Below are 17,895 nucleotides of genomic sequence, written 5' to 3' on the forward strand. Positions count from 1 at the left end.
TGTTTGTAATCCAGTGTATCTGATTTAATTAACAACAATGCACTAGTCATTACCTGGTCTTGGATGTCTATTCGGCAAGTAAATTTATTATTTGCCTTACTATATATAATATTGGTCAATATTTTTAGTATATTATTATTTTTATATATATATATATATATATATATATATAAAAGTAACCCTTATAAAACTCCTAACGCTAAATGTACCCCTTGGTAACCCTCTTGAAATATTTAACCTAATTTATTTCAATATATTCTGATTTTAAATTCAGTTTTCTTGGAAAGGGAGACTTGTGTCTGTGCGAGACTTCAGTTCATTAGCCGCAGCGCTTCACGTCTGATGTGTGACCCACTTAAAGTGCAGTAAATGGTAAAACACTTGTGGTACAAATTGGTGTTATTACTAGTACTTTAATAAATTTAAAATAATTTGAATACAAATGCTAATTTACAACATCCAGCATCACAATGAACTGTTTTGCACTGCTAAAAAGGCTAAATGGAGATTGCTGACTCCCCCTCAAATGGTTCATGCTAGCTCTTACATTAAAAATAAGATGGAAAGAAAAAAAAAATGAATAGTTTCCATGGATCTAGTCTTTGCTTGATGTTTGATTCAGGTCTCCTCTGTTGGAGTAGATAGCGCTGTCCCAAAAAATATGGTCCTAGAACCGCAGCCTCCAGTATTGCAGGAACATTGGGTTGTTTTTGTTCAGACCAATGTGAAAATCAACCCATGTTTTTAGCTGTAAATGTGAACTGGTGGATCAATAAGAAGATAATTCATTATAAAAATCTAAACCGTAAAATGTGTTTGTTATTTAATTAATTGATAATTGATACTTTGGACTCATCCATTTTCTTTAAAAATGGTTTAAACACTGAAATGTGAAGTGTATCATTTTATAAAACTTCGTTTTCCTGAAAACTTATATCTGAACTGTAAATTGTGCTTTTTACAGTTTAATAGTTTACCATAGGCATTGCCCTACCCTGCTCATATGGTATTAATTTGATTTGTGCAGGTCTTAAATTTGTGTTTAAAAATCCTGCAGCAACCCTGCTTTAAGCAAACCGGTCACCATAATGAAACTTGTCTGAATACAAATTCAAAATTATTTGATTTATTTTAGCAACCGTTTATTTCATACAGAAAACATTAACTACTTAGAGTAAATAAATGGATAAAGTGGATAAAAAAAAAAAAAAAAAAAAAACACAGAACCATGTTGCAAATTATGCCCAAATTAGTAATTTGGCTGGAGCTAGCAGGTTTGAGACCATGTTATTTATTTTATTATGCATTTATTTATTTATTCATAAAGCAAAGGGTCAGTGAAAAGTAGTGAGTAACCTTCTGATCATTCACAAATATTTAAAGGCCTAAATTCTTCTGAGGAATACAAGCACTTTCATTTTATTGTCATCTGATAGAACAGGAAATGATATCACAGAGGAAACACGGACAGGCATCCTTGCTCAAGTTTGTAAACATTTTTATTAAAAATAGTTTTATGTACTTATTTGTTATTCATGGTGTCACAGGAGTTACTACGCATTGTCATTTAAATCAATTATGAAAAACAGTTTTTAAAACACATGGAACCATCATGAATATGCAGCTTACATTCACAGCTTCAATCTTTTTGGGTTTTTTTAATCATCATCATCTTTTTACATAGTTTCAGTTACATAGAAACTTTAAAATGAATGGCTATAAATGATGAAAAGCAAATTCCGGTGTGGTTATTTTCTGCATAAAGGCCTCAATTACAAATGAATGAGGAAGTGTAAATGCCATCAGCCGCCTCTCCTGGGCAGGTTCACCTACATGCCAAAGATTTTCACGGTTACTTGCAAGTGTAAACGTTGCAGATCCTCACGTGACAGAAGCGCTCCCCTGTGCTTCTGCCTCGCTTTCCTGGCCCCCTACTGCCATCCAGCGCCAACCAAAAAGATGTCTTGTACATGTGTGCCTTTTCAAACCTGTCCTGGGGACCCCCCCAACCACAGCATATTTTGTATGTCTCCCTCATTTAACACACCTGTTTCAACTCATCAGCTCATGAGTAGAGTCTGCAAGACTTGAAATGGGTGTGGCCTATGAGAGAGACATACAACATGTGTGGTGGCTGAGGGTCCCCAGGACAGGTTTGAGAACCACTTTCTTCTTAGGACTGTGAATATGATTCAAGGCACTCTGTCGTAAGAAGCTGAATATCTGCAGCGCCCACTACTAGAAACAATGACTGAAATCCTGCTGCTCATCTCAGCCACGATTCCTAGCAATGTGCACTGCAGGTCAGAAAGTCCAGGTTCTACGCAACATCTGAAATAAAACGGGAGTATACTTCTCAAATTGCATCCACATTAATAGAACCTAATAGCTTGAACAGGAAGTGATCTTTGAGCCTCAGTGCTTAATATTACATTTCAAGCATATATCTTGCAGTGTACAATAATTTAGCTAAAACACATTTCAGTTTTATTTCAACATGTAGGCTATATTATAAAAACTCTTATTTAACATTTTCACAGTTTGTGTTAAATAATCATACATGCTTTTTTATTACATAATATGGAACATTCGTGGGTTACTTTTAAAATGGATTAATCGCATTTAAAATTCAGTGAAACAATAAATTTGATGATTTATTGATATACTGCTGTAACTAAATTACATACTTGTATAGGCTATTCAAATACTTAAATAAAATAACTGCCTTCGTTTTGTTTTGTTTTTGCAGTAAAAAGCATCGTGAAGCTAATTGAAAATCACGGAGTAAACAGTATGTTTGTCCCTTGTGGTTCTAGGATTCTGATATAATTCTGAGATATTTGAAAAGTCATTAAAACAAGACAGCAGCGTTTTAAAAAGTTGAACTTGTCACGCCATCTTAAAAACATAACGCACCGTGAGAAGCGACACAACTGTCCATGTGAGAGGTGTTTACGCGCGTGTAAAAACACGAAGCACCGCAAGAACGCGCCATACATGAATACCTAGGCGGTGTATTCAACTGGAAGTTGTAATTTTTATCGTATTTAATAGCCCATTCAACTTCACGTCACATATTAGTGTCTGTCAGTAACGCAAACTGCTCTCCTCAGTGATAATGACAGTTGCTTACCTGAGAGAAACGGTCCAAGCGCTCGTCTCGTGTCGGAACGTGGCTATTTACACACCCAACACTCAGCAATGACAACCTCCAAAAAGTTTTAAAGCGTTCCCCTCGACACTTTCTCCTCCGTGAGTAAAGTAGCAGCGAGGTTTAGGTGTGTCGGCGCGCAGGTGTGAATGCACCTCTATAGCCTTCGCTTTAATTCTCGTCATTTACCCTTTTTGGGCCGATGAGCCCGCGGCACATCTTCAGGAAAAACCGGTACAGGTGGTCACATGAGGGTGTGTCGAGTCGGTGCTAATTAAACTCAAACAGGTTGGATATGCGTGTAAAAACTTATTCTTCTGAATAAAAAAAAATAAAAAATACCGATCAGGCTACTTTAAAGTAAGTTATTTTGCTTTTTGCGGAGATGGACAATGGAGTCGAACTCGAGTCCCACTCAAAGCTGAAAGTGTGTATTTTCGACGTTAAAATAGGCTACTTTTTTCTTCTCATCTTAATATGCAGAGGGAACTATACATTAGACATTTGTTGGTTGGTTTTCCCAAAAAGTGTCAAATCTGTGGCGTTTTTTATCTTTTATAGTAGGGGGCTGCTGTAGTGAAAACACTGCTGCCTCAGAAAATCCCTCATATTCACTCCACATTTGAGTAGTGTTATGCGTGTGATTTTTAAAAAGAGAGAAAGCCACATGCATTCCCATAGATATGTGTCGTTGGGCCTCAGGCTGTTTCCAGGAATGACATCTGACGGGTTTGAGAGCGGTAGGGCACATGCTGGGACTGATGTTTGAGGGTTTAGCCGGCTACACTTTATAATAGCCTATCTTTAGAAAGAAATATTATTGTGATGTATGGTGAATTTATGTAAATTGGGACACTTTTTGCCATTGAGGTGACTGGGGTAAAATGGCCTAATTATCCTGAATTAACCCTGTGCTTAGGAACGTCTTAATGATAAAACTGACATAAAGTCAAATATTTAAAAATGTGTATAATAATATAAAATTATTATATAAATGGTGTTAATGTAATATTAAGTATATTTATATAGTTAGCATTTATGCAACTTAGTTTATGCTATGTAAATAAATATATTATTCTAAACTATAAGTCAAAATATTTTGATGTTTTTGTTACATATATTTTTGGACTGGATTTTAGTGGATTCTTAAAGCTTGAGCATTTGAAGTTTAACTTGTAATACAATATCTGTTGGAGTGGATACTACTATAGTTATCGTTCTATTTATTAACTGGTCTTTATTTGTATAATACGAGTCAGAGTCATTTTAATCTAATACTAAGTTTTGAGCAGCTCTTACATATGCAGATTTTTATTATGCTTGCCTAGAGGGATAGTTCACCCAAACATGATTTACTCACCCTTATGTTGTTCCAATACTGTATGGGTCTGTATAATGTTGGTAACCAAACAGTAGCCATTGACTTCATACTGTAAAAAATAAATAAATAAATGCTATGAAAGTCAATCTACCATCAACTGTTTGGTTTCCAACATTCTTCAAACCATATTTTGTGCTTCACAGAAGAAAGAAATGCATACAGGTTTGGAACAAGTGGAAGGTGAGTAAATAATGAGAGAATATTCATTTTTGGATGAACTAATTCAAGAGAAAACTGATAATGTGCTTTCAATCAGACAGCATACAGAAGGACCACAAGATGGCACTAGATTCTGTTATTATGCACTATTTTTTTTTTTAAAGACCTTTTCCAGACTTTACATGAATGGCATTTCAAATCATGTAGCTTATTGAGGAGATGTGTGCTACATTTCAATAGTATGAAATAACTATGTATTGCAGTAATACATGACTGCTGCGATTAAACTAAAAAGTGTGTTTGTACAGTCAGCATCTTGAGTACTGGAATGCATTTTTGTGCAAAAGCCAAAGCATACAGTACATGACACTGGTGTTTCTGGCATGTTTTCTTTGTTCTCTTGGTTTCTTTAAACTTATTATTTACCTCCTAATGTCACACAAAGAAGTTTTACGTAAGTTTGAACAAAAAGCAGTTCTTTACTTTCACACAATATGCATTGAAACAGTTCATTTTTAAGGTGTTTTACAAAAATACACATTTAACAATAAATGTAAAAATAAATGAAGGCATTTTCAAATATTTCCTAGTTTATTGTAATTCGACCTTCTCATAACAAAAATAAAGTTGAAATCTGATTGTAAAAAAAACAATCCTGCAACATAACATCCTTGCAAGTTAAAGGGTTACTCCACCCCAAAATGAAAATTTTGTCATTAATCACTTACCCCCATGTCGTTCCAAACCCGTAAAAGCTTTGTTCATCCTCGGAACACAATTTAAGATATTTTGGATGAAAACCGGGAGGCTTGTGACTGTCCCATTGACTGCCGAACAAATAACACTGTCAAGGCCCAGAAAAGTATGAAAGACATCGTCAGGATACTCCATCTGCCATCAGTGGTTCAATCTGAATTTAATGAAGCGACGAGAATACTTTTTGTATGCAAAGAAAACAAAAATAACAACTTTATTCAACAATACGTCTCCTCCACGTCACCATAGCGCCATTTTGGAGAATATCCACTGGACGCAAACTGTGTACGCAGTTCTGTGTCAGCCGCCCCACACGGATACGCTGTTTTCGTTCAAATCAAAGCGTAAATAAATGTAGAAAACGTATCCATGTGGTGTGGCTTTTCTGGTCCTTGACAGTGTTATTTACTTGGCAGTCAATGGGACAGTCACAAGCCTCCCGGTTTTCATCAAAAATATCTAAAATTGTGTTCAGAAGACGAACGAAGCTTTTACGGGTTTGGAAAAACATGGTGGTAAGTGATTAATGACAAAATTAAATTTTGGGGTGGAGTAACCCTTTAAAGAAAAAAACAAACAAACTCATATGGTGGTCAAAAGTTTGGTATAACTAAGATTTTTTTTTTTTTTTTTAGTAAGTCTCTTATGCTTACCAAAGCTGCATTTCTTTGATCAAAACCACAGTAATAATGTGAAATATTTTTAGAATTGAATATGGCTGTTTCCTATTTGAATATATGTTAATATGTAATTTATTCCTTTGATGCAAATCTGAATTTTCAGCATTAATACTCCAGTCTCCGTTGTCACATGATCTTTCAGAAATCAGAAAATACTACCATATGTTTAAAAGAAAAAAACAAAAACAAAACAAAAAAAAAACATGAACATACCTCTAAGTAAAATGTAAAAAAATTTCTTCAACAGTAGAATTAGTCACTGTTACTATTAGCGGATGACATGAACTTCCCGACATATTAATCGCCCACCCATTTGTTTCCTGTTACAATCACAACCCAAAAAGAGGAGGGAACATGATTATGAATGGACATGATAAATATATCTTTTGGATCTGTGAGTAAATAGGTGTGAAACAAACTGTACGATTTATCAAGATCACGATGCATTTATCATCAGAAGGAATTTGCTGATTTATTTACTTTGGAAGTCAACACATCATTTCACATGAAATGTTACTCTTCTCTTTCCTCCTTAATATTAGTACATCAAAATAAAAATGCAACAGTTTATTTAAAGCATGCTTTTATCCGGATTGACTGATTTTAAGGGAATTGAACCAACAACCTTGTTTTCCAAACCAAAACTTTGACCGCTGCTTCACACCAGAAGTTCAAGCTAGATTTTTCCAGACTAAAGCGGCTACTTTCAAGGAAATCTGACCCAATGTCCTGTCCACGAATGACATGACGGTTGATTCACACCTACTCACATGATAATAAATAGCAGCCCGGATTTGTCAGCCTGCATTAGAGTACAGTGGACACGCACACTAAAAAACTGCATTCTGCATACCATGGCTCTTCAGCTCATCGGTTATATTCTGTCCATTATTGGATTATGTGGCCTCATTATAGGCACATTTACGAATGAATGGAAAGTCCTTGGACATAACAACGACCAGTCTCCGACTCTGGACAAATACAAAGGACTGTGGATGGAGTGCTTAGTGCACCGTTCGTCTCACGTGGAATGCAAAAGTTACACTTCTCTTCTTCATCAGACCTGTGAGTACGTGAGAAGTGTGGGTTATGGATCCATCTGCCATTGACTTCTGTTGTAATCGCTTCTGTGTGTTGTTGCAGTTGAAATCCAGGTGGGCCGAGCAGTCATGATCATCAGCATCGTCTTCTCAAGCCTCGCCGCACTGGTGGCCATTTCTGGTCTCAGATGTACAAGATGTTTAGAAGAGAACGAGAAGTCGAAGGATAGAGCTGCCTTCTTGGGGGGAATCCTTTTTGTGTGCGGTGGTGAGTTCAAAATGATTGAACAAATCACAAATAAACTGGAGCTAGAAACTGGAGTTATTTTTTTTTTAATCCTATCAAAAATACCTTTGAGTTGAAACTTGCAGGCTATATTGTATTTCTAGGTCGTTACTTAAATGTTAAAAGCAACTAATTTAATATTTCTTTGAAAATACATACATTGATAATTGGAAAGTTTAAATGAACTGCATTTATTTGCTGAATACAACAAATACTATACCATTTATTTGAAAAGAATGTTTTTTTTTTTTATTTAGCAAGGATGCATTAAATAGATTTTTTTTTTCAAAGACATTTATAATGTTACAAAATATTTTTATTTCAAATAAATAAATACAAATACTACACATTTTACATATACACTGCCATTCAAAAGTTTTATCATTTTAAAGAAATTACGGTAATACTTTTGTTCCGCAATGATGCATTAATTTAACCAAAAATAACAGTGAAGACATTATATTGTTACAAAAGTAAAATAAATTCTTTTGAACTTTGTTTTAATCAAAGCTGGATATAAATACTATATTGTACATATACACTGCCTTTTAAAGCATTAAACTGGTCAAAAATTACAGCAAAGACCTTTTACAAAAGATTTTTTTATTTCGACTACTTTTTAAAAAAATAAAAATACTATATATTTTACATATACACTACCATATTTTAAAGAAATGAATACTTTTGTTAAGCAGGGATGCGCTAAATTGACCTAAACTAACAGTGAAGACATTATAATGTTACAAGTGTTTTAGTTTTTTTTTTTCATATAAATTCTTCTGAACTTTCTATTCATCGAAAAATCTTCGAGAGGAGAAAAAAAAAAACTTTTTTTTTTTTATAAAATGTTATTCTATAAAATTAGTAAGCAGCACAACTGTTTTCAAAATTGATAATAATAATAATAATAAATGTTACTTGAGCAGCAAATCAACATATTAGAATGATTTCTTATATTTAACTTTTATACTTATATTTAACATTAAAAAGGGCAAACCCATAAAGAGACATCAGAAAATTAATGTATTGCTATTTTCAGAGGTGGGTAGTAACGAGTTACATTTACTTCGTTACATTTACTTGAGTAAATTTTTTGGGTAACTAATACTTTTAGAGTATATTTACAAATGGGTACTTTTACTCTTACTCAAGTACATTTTTAGTGAAAAAACGGTACTTTTACTTCGTTACTGTGGACAACGCTCCTCTCGTTACTTTATCTTAATACAATACAAGTTAAAAATCCTTCAATTTATTCCAAGCGCGCCGTCTACTTTTTTTTCTGGGCAATGAGCGATGCCCGTTCGTGAATGATTCATTCTTTTGAGTCAATTCTGTTCGAAGGCTTGATCAAACCAGTTGGCAGACCAGTGAATCGGTTCGCGAATCAGTTTGTGAATGATTCGTTCAGTTCCCTGCCGCACGCGCCGAGTCGTCTGAAGCGGTTCTCACTCAGAGTTGTAGAAGAGCGTCGAAGACGTGGCTTTGGATCAACAGTCAGTTGAAAGCAAAGGCTATGGTTTGCTAGCTATGGAGACCTCTATTAGATGAACACCGCGTGTGCTGTCGGTTCCACAAGTATAGATTCGATTACAGTACACGATACCACTATGACATTACCAGTTTGTTGTACATGTACCTTACACATTAAATACAATGTATAATTTATTCATTAAATAAGCTGAGTCACAGAGTATGAAATAAACACCCGATAACCCGCGTTAGTTCCAGGAGGAATGCCTTGCCTGGAGACAATTAATATTGATATTTTCACAATATTTACGCTTTCAGAAATAAAGGCTACATTTGTTTACATTTTGCAGAACAGACGGAAGAAGATCCGTCAATGTGCATTTTTTTCGTTATGTTCAGATGTTCTGTAGCGGTCATGTGAGGAGTTTTCACTCTTCTCCGTGTCAGAGGTTATATACATATATACATTTATTATACATAATTAATATACTTTAAAATAATTGTATTTAATTCAGTGATGCAAATCTGAACTTTTATCAGCTGTTACTCCAGTTTTCAGAGTCATATGATCCTTCAGAAATCATTCAAATACATTGATTTATTACCAGTGGTGTTGAAAAAAACAAACAAAAAAACAGCATATGCTGGTTAGGTATGTTTTGAAGCTGGGATGCTGGTTTATGCTGATCATGTGCTGGTCTTGAGCTGGTCGGACCATCTTAGGACCAGCACATGACCAGCTAAGGACCAGCTTAAATCAGCTCAAACCAGCATCCCATGCTTCAAAACATACCATACCAGCATATGCTGGTTTTTTCAACAGGGAACAGTTTTGCTGCTTAATATTTTTTGGAACCTGTGACATTTTATTCAGGGTTCTTTTATGAATAGAAAGCTAAAAAAGAACAGCATTGATAATAAATCAGGCTAATAAAAATTCTGATTTGCATCACTGAAATAAATTACATTAAAAAAAAAACATTAAAAGTATTTTGAACGGCAGTGTGTGTGTGTGTGTATATATATATATATATGTATGTGTGTGTGTATGTATGTATATAAAATTTTATCTAAATATCTATTTATCTAAATAAAAGTATACTATATGCAGTATATGATCCAAAGTAACTAGCAACTAACTACTTGAGTAGTTTTTTTTATCCGGTACTTTTTTACTCTTACTCGAGTAACTATTCAGACTATTACTTTTACTTTTACTTGAGTAAATATTTCTTCAAGTACTTTTACTTCTACTTGAGTACAGTTTTTGGGTACTCTACCCACCTCTGGCTATTTTTCATCTTATTGGGACTCAAATAATACAATTTCATGATTTTTTTTTTCAAAACCTAACTATTATATTTGTGTCCCCCCCAGGATACGTCCTCCCTTTTTAGGGTTAAAATAATAAAATTGCCTCTAATCTCCTCTACATTTAGAATGAAGTGAATTATGCACATTCTTCTTTCCTAACCAGGTCTTCTTGCTTTGGGCATAACCAGCTGGTTTATACAGGAAATTGTTGATTATTTCTTTCAGAATGACACAGCGACAGAGAGGTATAGGTGTTGTTCTGTTTTGTATTGTTTCTAATATTCATTAGATTCAATGATTCAGTGGCATTTTGGAATCTAAATACTGACTATCTGTGCTGGGTCTTTGCAGGTATGTGGTCGGTAGATCTCTGATTGGTGCATTTGTTGCATCTGTGCTTTGTTTATTCGGAGGCATTCTCTTATGCGCCGGCAGCGTGACATATCTACATTCCAAAAAAATTCTCCGCAAGCATCCGGTCTCCAGAAAACCTGAAAAAGACTATGTTTAATGATCCTGAGACCATCTGAATACCTAAACTTCATCTGAATGTTAAATGTGTATGTGCATGCATTGTGTTAATAAAGTAAAAGACAGTAATAAACCATTTTATAGTCATTTACATATATATTATCTCTAATTATGTTATTGTTATTTTTACTAACTGACATCCATGTGCTATGATTTAACAGCTTTTAATGCATGTTTAGACGTTTGTGAGTCAATTTAGCTACTAGAAAACGAGAAGGCTGATTGCTTCAGAGTTGACCACAGAGGAAGATGAAGTAATATCCCAGTCATAGCTTTACAGCAAACATGGGGATATTTTTTACTATTTTAAAGTATTTTTAAAGATGAGGAATATTCAAAGCTGTGATGTAGTGTCGAATATATGTCAATGCAAAATTTAAACAGCTTCAGCGTTTCATGCTTGTTTGTATTAGGATTAAATCATTTCAGTATTGTATGTATTTTTATTATTATTATTATTATTATTACTATAAAGGCTTGCTATCTTCACATGCACTTGGTTGTTAACCCTGCTTGTAACCGCTGAATGACATTTTCCTCCCTCTATTTCTCACCACATTTTGTAACCCTAATATTTATACATTTATACGTGAATTAGGCCTATATTACGCTGCTCTGTGAAAATGATTCTAATTGTGGAAATAAACAAATATACTGAACTGTATTGTTATCGTTCTTTACAGCAATATACCAGTATTGTAGTAGTCTAATTTCATGTTTTATATCACTCCATGATGCTGAGAAAGTTCTCTGTTCTCTGTTTAGCCAATCAGAAAGCCTTTGAGCCTAAAATGAATATGTCATCATGTTTCATTTATTTTGACAAATAATTTTGTATGTAAGGGGCATCATTTTTGAGAGGGCACGAGTGAAGGGGAGGGGGGGGGCTCTCATGCTTGTCATATGACACACAGCAGCCACAATACCACTGTATAACTGATATAGGCTTATGTATTATTATTTTTTTATTATTCGAAATATTCCCAAAATATATCATGAAATATCTCGATTCTCAAATATGTGTAAGTAAATGCATTTTGCACCTTTATAGATTATGCTAGTTGATCTATAATGGGCGATAGGCAAAGTAGCCTAATAGTGTAATATTAACTTTGCATAAAAATCCGTCTTTTTACTTAAGTACCAGATGTCATACCATAAAATGAGTGTCATACTATAACATATAATACGACTGAGTTTGTATTTTATGTGGATTTAATAAAAACATTGTAAGTTACTAATTAGCCCATAACACTTTCACAACGTTTACATTATCAAAGAACATTTTCACTTCAGTCCAGCGAGTTCAAGCACTCTCAAAAACTCCCATAATAATCTCTAAAGCTGTTTACACTGTGAAATTAATATCTTACTTACATTCGTACATCTTCACTTTGTTATTTCTGAGGAGAGAATTCAGTCAGCGAGCGCGCGCAGTGACGAAATAGTGGCGCTTAGGCGATGACTCATCTGAACGCTTCTGATTGGTCCTTGCATTCATAAACTCAACAGAATCGTATGTGATTGGTTATAACGAGCAGGGCTTTAAAAACGTGTGTGTCTCTGTGCCAGCCAGCGAACGCAGATTTGAATTTAACAGCGGTTTTTCTTTTTATATAGTTTACAGGACAAACTGCACATTTCACCCAAAATTATTTGGTGTGATATGATTCCAAATTTAGGGGGGCCAAAGTGGGGGCCAAGCTTGTTGACAGGGGGGCCCCAACCCCCTAGAACCGCCCCTGGTGAAATCTTAACGCTTTATAAACCGTAAACAATCCACACTGAACATAGTTAAAGGCCTCGCTGGAGGGAGCGCTTGAGATGAGAGCTCGAGCTTCCTTGGTTCGTTTTTCAGCGGGGTTTTGTAAAAGTGGAGGCGCGTTTCATTTGGCGTCAAGTCAAAAATTTTGAAACTGGTGTCTCATACAGTGCTTAAAATAGATTAAGACACCACATTGTTGCAAAATATTAGCAAAATTATCGGAAGCTTTAGCACCTGACTGTATTATCCCTTATAGGCTACTCATTTACTTATTTCAAAATGTTTTTAGTCTAACGATAGCGTTAAATTGATGTTGTAATGGTTGATATTAACGTATATTGAACATTGTGGTATTTCAGGAGAGTTGCCGAATGATTTCTGTCCTCTAGAGGGAGACGTTGAAGCGGGGACAGGAGGTCTTCGCTTTCGAGGGCTTTGTGAGGATCTCACTAGAACGTTCTGTCTGTGAATCAGTGTATTGTCTGTAATAGAGCCAAGACTTGTTTTTTTTTTTTAAGTACTTCCTTAAGTTCTACATTTCAGAAGCACTAATACGTCGTTGTTCAATAAATAAATAAAACGTCAGGCAGCTGGGGGTCGTCATGTTAAACAATAGTTATTTCCTTCTTGTGTGGGCTGTAGGGGAGGAGTCGGCACAGAATGGGTGGGAGGGACGGGGTCATTGCTGAAATGTCCCCAGTAATCGGACATTCATTATGAGTGGCAACGAAACTGCCTTGAAGCTTAGAACGGTAGTTAAGCCGTCACTTTCATTAGTCTAATATCCACTAGACCCGCTGGGACTGTTTATTCTTCACTCTCAGAGCGCATTATTTTGCGCACCATTACGCAGCAGCTTCGGAAGATGGACGTGAACTGTAAAATCTACGGCTTTTTGACATGTATCCTCCAGGCACTTCTGCTGTCATCGGCCACCCTGGAACCGTTCGACCTGCTTTATGATAACGGAGTGGAGGCTTTTTATAAAGGAGATTATGGCAATGTGGTGCGGTATATGGAGAGCGCGCTGAAGAGTTTCTCTGAAGTGCGCCAGACCAGAATCAGATGCAGGCTGAAATGCAGTGACCAGCATCGCTTTGACAGCTTTCTGACTGATAAGATTTTTGAAGTGATCCTTTATAGAGGGCATTGTTTAAATCAATGCATTGATGGAAAAATCGGAGCCCAGTCCATGCATAAAATTAGTGAGGATGTCATTCAAGATTTCAATAGAAGAAATCCCTATAACTACCTGCAACTTGCCTACAGAAAAGTGAGTACAAGTTTTATAGACGTGACAGAGCAAGGTTCCGTACAGTGAGCAGTTAGGTGCCTACATGCATCATGTGAACACTTGAAAGTTTGAATGTAACATTTCGGAGCATCAATATATCTGTTCGAGCGTTGAATGTCAAATCGAACGTTTGAATCAAATTGTTTTGTCATGTATGTTCAAACCGAACATTTTTGGTCAACGTTATGCATGTTCAGGTCATTCGGCGCGTTCCTTTATGTTTGAAGGTTCGAATCAAAATTTTCTGCGTGTTATGTATGTTCGGTACGACATGCTCGTTACGCAATTCTGAGAGCTACTGTAGCAGAGGAAAACTTTAGAAAGTTTGTTTCCGCGGGTCAAATGATTTTCATTCATTTCAGTCCTCCCCCAACGTAATGTTACAAGTGGCGCAGGGTTTAAAGTGTGCGATACGTAACTGCAAAGAGAGGCCAAACAGTTTTTCACCATTAAAGCCCCCCGAAATATCATAGTTCCTGCAAAATAACATAGTAAGTAAAGTTGTAAATCTGTGGTAGGCTAATGTTATATAAGCCACTTTCAAGTTTACAGATATTACAACATTTGTAGTAGTATTTACATAATATTTCAGTTTCTTTCCATGTGGGATTTCATTTTTTTATGCGTTTTTCTTTACGTTTTTGTGGAAACTATATTATCATAGTAAATTTTGTGAGGTAGTTGATACCTTTAGCAGGCTGTCAGGATCATATTGGAAATCCAGAGCTTTGGTGTTTTAAAGGAATAGTTCAACCAAAAATGAGAATTTGCTGAAAATGTACTCACCCTTAGGTCATCCATGTAGATGAGTTTATGGTCCCACTTTATATTAGGCGGCCTTAACTATGTACTTACATAAAAAATAAGTATGATGTACTTATTGTGTTCATATTGTGTTGTAAAACACTTTTGCTGGTATTGAGGTGGGATACGGGTAAGGTTAGGGACAGGTTTGGTGGTATGGGTAGGTTTAAGGGTGGGTTAAGGTATAAGGTATGGGTCAACAGTGTAATTATAAATGTAATTACGGAAATTCATTACAGATGTAATTACATGCAGGTATTTTTAAAATATAAGTATAATGTAAAAACATGTATGTATACAAGTATGTCTGAACAGTCTTCAACTTAAAATCCTAAAATGATTGCGATATTTAAAACAGTGCTTAGACGGCAGTCCAGACAGATGGGAACAGAGCTTGACATTCTGAGATCGGCGGTCTGTGTGAGCCAGATCAGACTCGTGCCTTTGCCCAGGGACAGAAAGTGATTAATAGAGAGAAAAGCAGTAGTTTAGACTTCAGTAGATGAAGTTGGCACAGTTCTACCGATGACTAGAGCGAGAGATCAGACACATTCCTGTCAGCGCTCCTGCTCGGTCAGTCTCATAAAGAGATGTCTATGTGTGTATATATGGGGTGATATTTGTGAAAATATATGACATTCCACCGCTCTTTGATATTTTAACCACATGGCCGTCTTTCCCATCATATTCCTGGCATAATGAGGCTTTTTTCAGCCTGGACGAAAGGGACACAGGCGCCAACTGTTACTTCATTGACAAGTCTGTGTGTTTGTGTTCCTCGGTCAATCAGCATTTATCTAGGCAAATATTTTGTTTCCCTCTTAAAGTGTGTTTGCTGTTCTAAAAGGAAAGGCAGCAGCTTGTTTAGGGTAATGAAAGGGTGAGTTTTGTGCCAGCAGTCGTGCCCCCTGTTGCTCTGTCATTGGTTAGTTCCTTTCGCATCAAAAGGACCAATCAGAGAAGGATCAAAGCTCAGCAAAAATGCCTGTTCTCGCATTGTGGACAGATCTGTCACGTGTAAAGCGACTTAATTGTGAACTGGGGCAGACAGATGGAACTGTTTTTCTGCACCATGTTTCATTGTTCACTGCCGCTGCTCAGTCATATTTTACCGCTATGAATGTGAGTTATGAATGCAAGCAAAATTTTCTTTGCAAAATTGCATCTTGCTGTTGAATTGTGCTCATGGACTTACATAAAAAATAGCATGAGGTGTGTAGTCCTATTCAAGCACAAACAGTTCTTTTGAGCTGACTTCTTAAAGTTGTGCACTATCATTAAAAATAATCACCTTAAGTTACCGGGTTGAATCTGTGTTATGAATCTTGCACTTTATTAATCACTGAATCAGTAACAGGTTGACAGGTAACAGGTGTCAAAATAAATTATTATTTTACTCAACAACCGATATTTTATGATTATTTAAAGTGTCAAAGAGCCTATATGCAGATATTACAAATTTAAGTGGTTTCAACTTATTAACTTTTTAATTTTAAAGGGGTGGTTGATTGCAATTTCACTTTTTTAACGTTAGTTAGTGTGTAATGTTGCTGTTTGAGCATAAACAATATCTGCAAAGTTGCAGCGCTGAAAGTTCAATGCAAACAGAGATATCGTCTTTTAAAATTCTGGAAGTTTAATGCCTACAAAAACGGCTGGTAAGAGACTACAACGAACTACTTCCCGGGTCTGATACGTCACTGACCCAGATAAACCCCGCCCTCGGGAACATGTAAGAAGGGGGCGGGGCCATGCTGTGCTGCTTTAGAGAAGAGGAAGAGAAAACTAGGGGTGCACGTAAAAATCTATTCATATATGAATCACGATTCTGTCTTCTAACGATTCTAATGGATTCACAAGTTTCAAAATCAATGTTCTAAAACAGCGGTTCTTAATACTGTTCCTCGCGTCGCCCTGCTCTGCATCTCTCTCTCTCTCTCTGTCTCTCTCTCTCTCTCATTCAGATCGTCAGATCAGCTTCAACAAACTGTTCCAATTATACATTTTCACATAGCAATGAGAAGTGTGGTTACCGTACTGTATTAAAGCTATAATCAGAATAAAACCGTATATTAAAAGCTAACATAAGCAGTAGCATAATAACAGCGTATCTAAACGTATGAGACAACAAACAAACAAACATACCATTAAGAGCCGTGCTTGCACAGGTTCTGCATGATCCTTTTCACTAATATCCTCTGCGTCTCAATCGGGCTCAAATTGATAAGCAATATAGACGACGCCATTGTTTACAATACAACCGGAGCACATGCCGCTGAGCTGAGGGGCGGGACATTTAGATGCACGCTCGGCGGTTTAGTCAATCACAACACACTGAGCCAGCTAACCAATCAGAGCCCATCACGTATTTCTGAGGGAGGGGCTTCATAAAAACAGGAAATAATCAAGGCGTTTGTCAGAGAAGGAACAGAGCGGTGTGGAATAAAGGTAAATTATATGAAAAATAATGCGTTTTAAAAAAAATGAAGCATGAACACGTTAGACTGCACCCCATAAACACAATCAAGCCTAGAAAAAAAACAGTAAAATCATATCATCAAATAATCATTAGACCACCACAACAAAAAACGTTTAGAATAATAATAAAAATATTTGATTACAAATATTTATTAGTTAAGTATTATTATCTTTCTTTCTTTCTTTATTTTTGATATTATTATTTATGCCATCATATTGCTGCAAAGTTTTAAATTATAAATAATTTTATTGTTATTCATGTCATCATATTGTTAGTTGTAAATAATAATAATTGATTATTATTATTATTGTTATTATTATTTTATGGCATCATATTGCTACAAAGTTGTAAATACTACTACGACGACGACTACTACTACTACTACTACTAATAATAATAATAATATTTTATTATTATTATTATTTTATGCCATTATATTGCTACAAAGTTTTAAATTATAATATTTAATTCCATCGTAGTTCTACAGTTTTTATTGCTAAAGTTTTAAGTAATAATTTAAAAAATTAATAATTTATCATTTTAAAATTAAAATAAAATTTAAATAATTAAAATTATTTACAATTTAGAAATATAATTTTTTATGCCATCATACTGCTACAAAGTTTTAAATTATTATTATTATTATTTTTTTGTTATGTGATCATATTGCTACGAAGTTTAACATGGTAATTCTATAAATTAATATTCTTATTTAATCTTGATATTGAGCTATATCTAACTGTTAAATGTCAAAAGGACTATGCATATCAGTAGACCTGATA

At 35.3% G+C, this 17,895-nt stretch overlaps 2 protein-coding genes across 3 annotated transcripts in view; both read left to right on the plus strand.

Annotated features, from left to right (window-relative positions):
* The first annotated feature begins 1,363 nt into the window (after positions 1–1,363).
* On the plus strand, positions 1,364–11,468 carry LOC131530501 (claudin-1). Of its 2 annotated transcripts, none has more exons than XM_058760814.1 (5): positions 1,364–2,153; positions 7,043–7,192; positions 7,271–7,435; positions 10,404–10,485; positions 10,592–11,468. In XM_058760814.1, exons 1-5 carry the CDS (start codon positions 2,093–2,095, stop codon positions 10,749–10,751), a joined length of 618 nt encoding a protein of 205 aa, XP_058616797.1. In that variant the 5' UTR covers positions 1,364–2,092; the 3' UTR covers positions 10,752–11,468. The 2 variants fall into 2 exon arrangements, with proteins under 2 accessions (XP_058616797.1, XP_058616798.1); XM_058760815.1 differs by lacking the exon at positions 1,364–2,153 and adding an exon at positions 2,160–2,303.
* Positions 11,469–13,217: 1,749 nt separating this feature from the next.
* Positions 13,218–17,895, plus strand: part of p3h2 (prolyl 3-hydroxylase 2) — a 56,775-nt gene continuing 52,097 nt past the window's right edge. Inside the window, exon 1 of the mRNA XM_058760066.1 lies at positions 13,218–13,809. Within this exon, the coding sequence (XP_058616049.1) occupies positions 13,402–13,809 (408 nt within the window). The 5' untranslated portion in view covers positions 13,218–13,401. The remainder of the gene's footprint in view (positions 13,810–17,895) is intronic.

Source organism: Onychostoma macrolepis, chromosome 22 (genome assembly GCF_012432095.1).
Source record: "Onychostoma macrolepis isolate SWU-2019 chromosome 22, ASM1243209v1, whole genome shotgun sequence".
NCBI classification, from domain to species: Eukaryota; Metazoa; Chordata; class Actinopteri; order Cypriniformes; family Cyprinidae; genus Onychostoma; species Onychostoma macrolepis.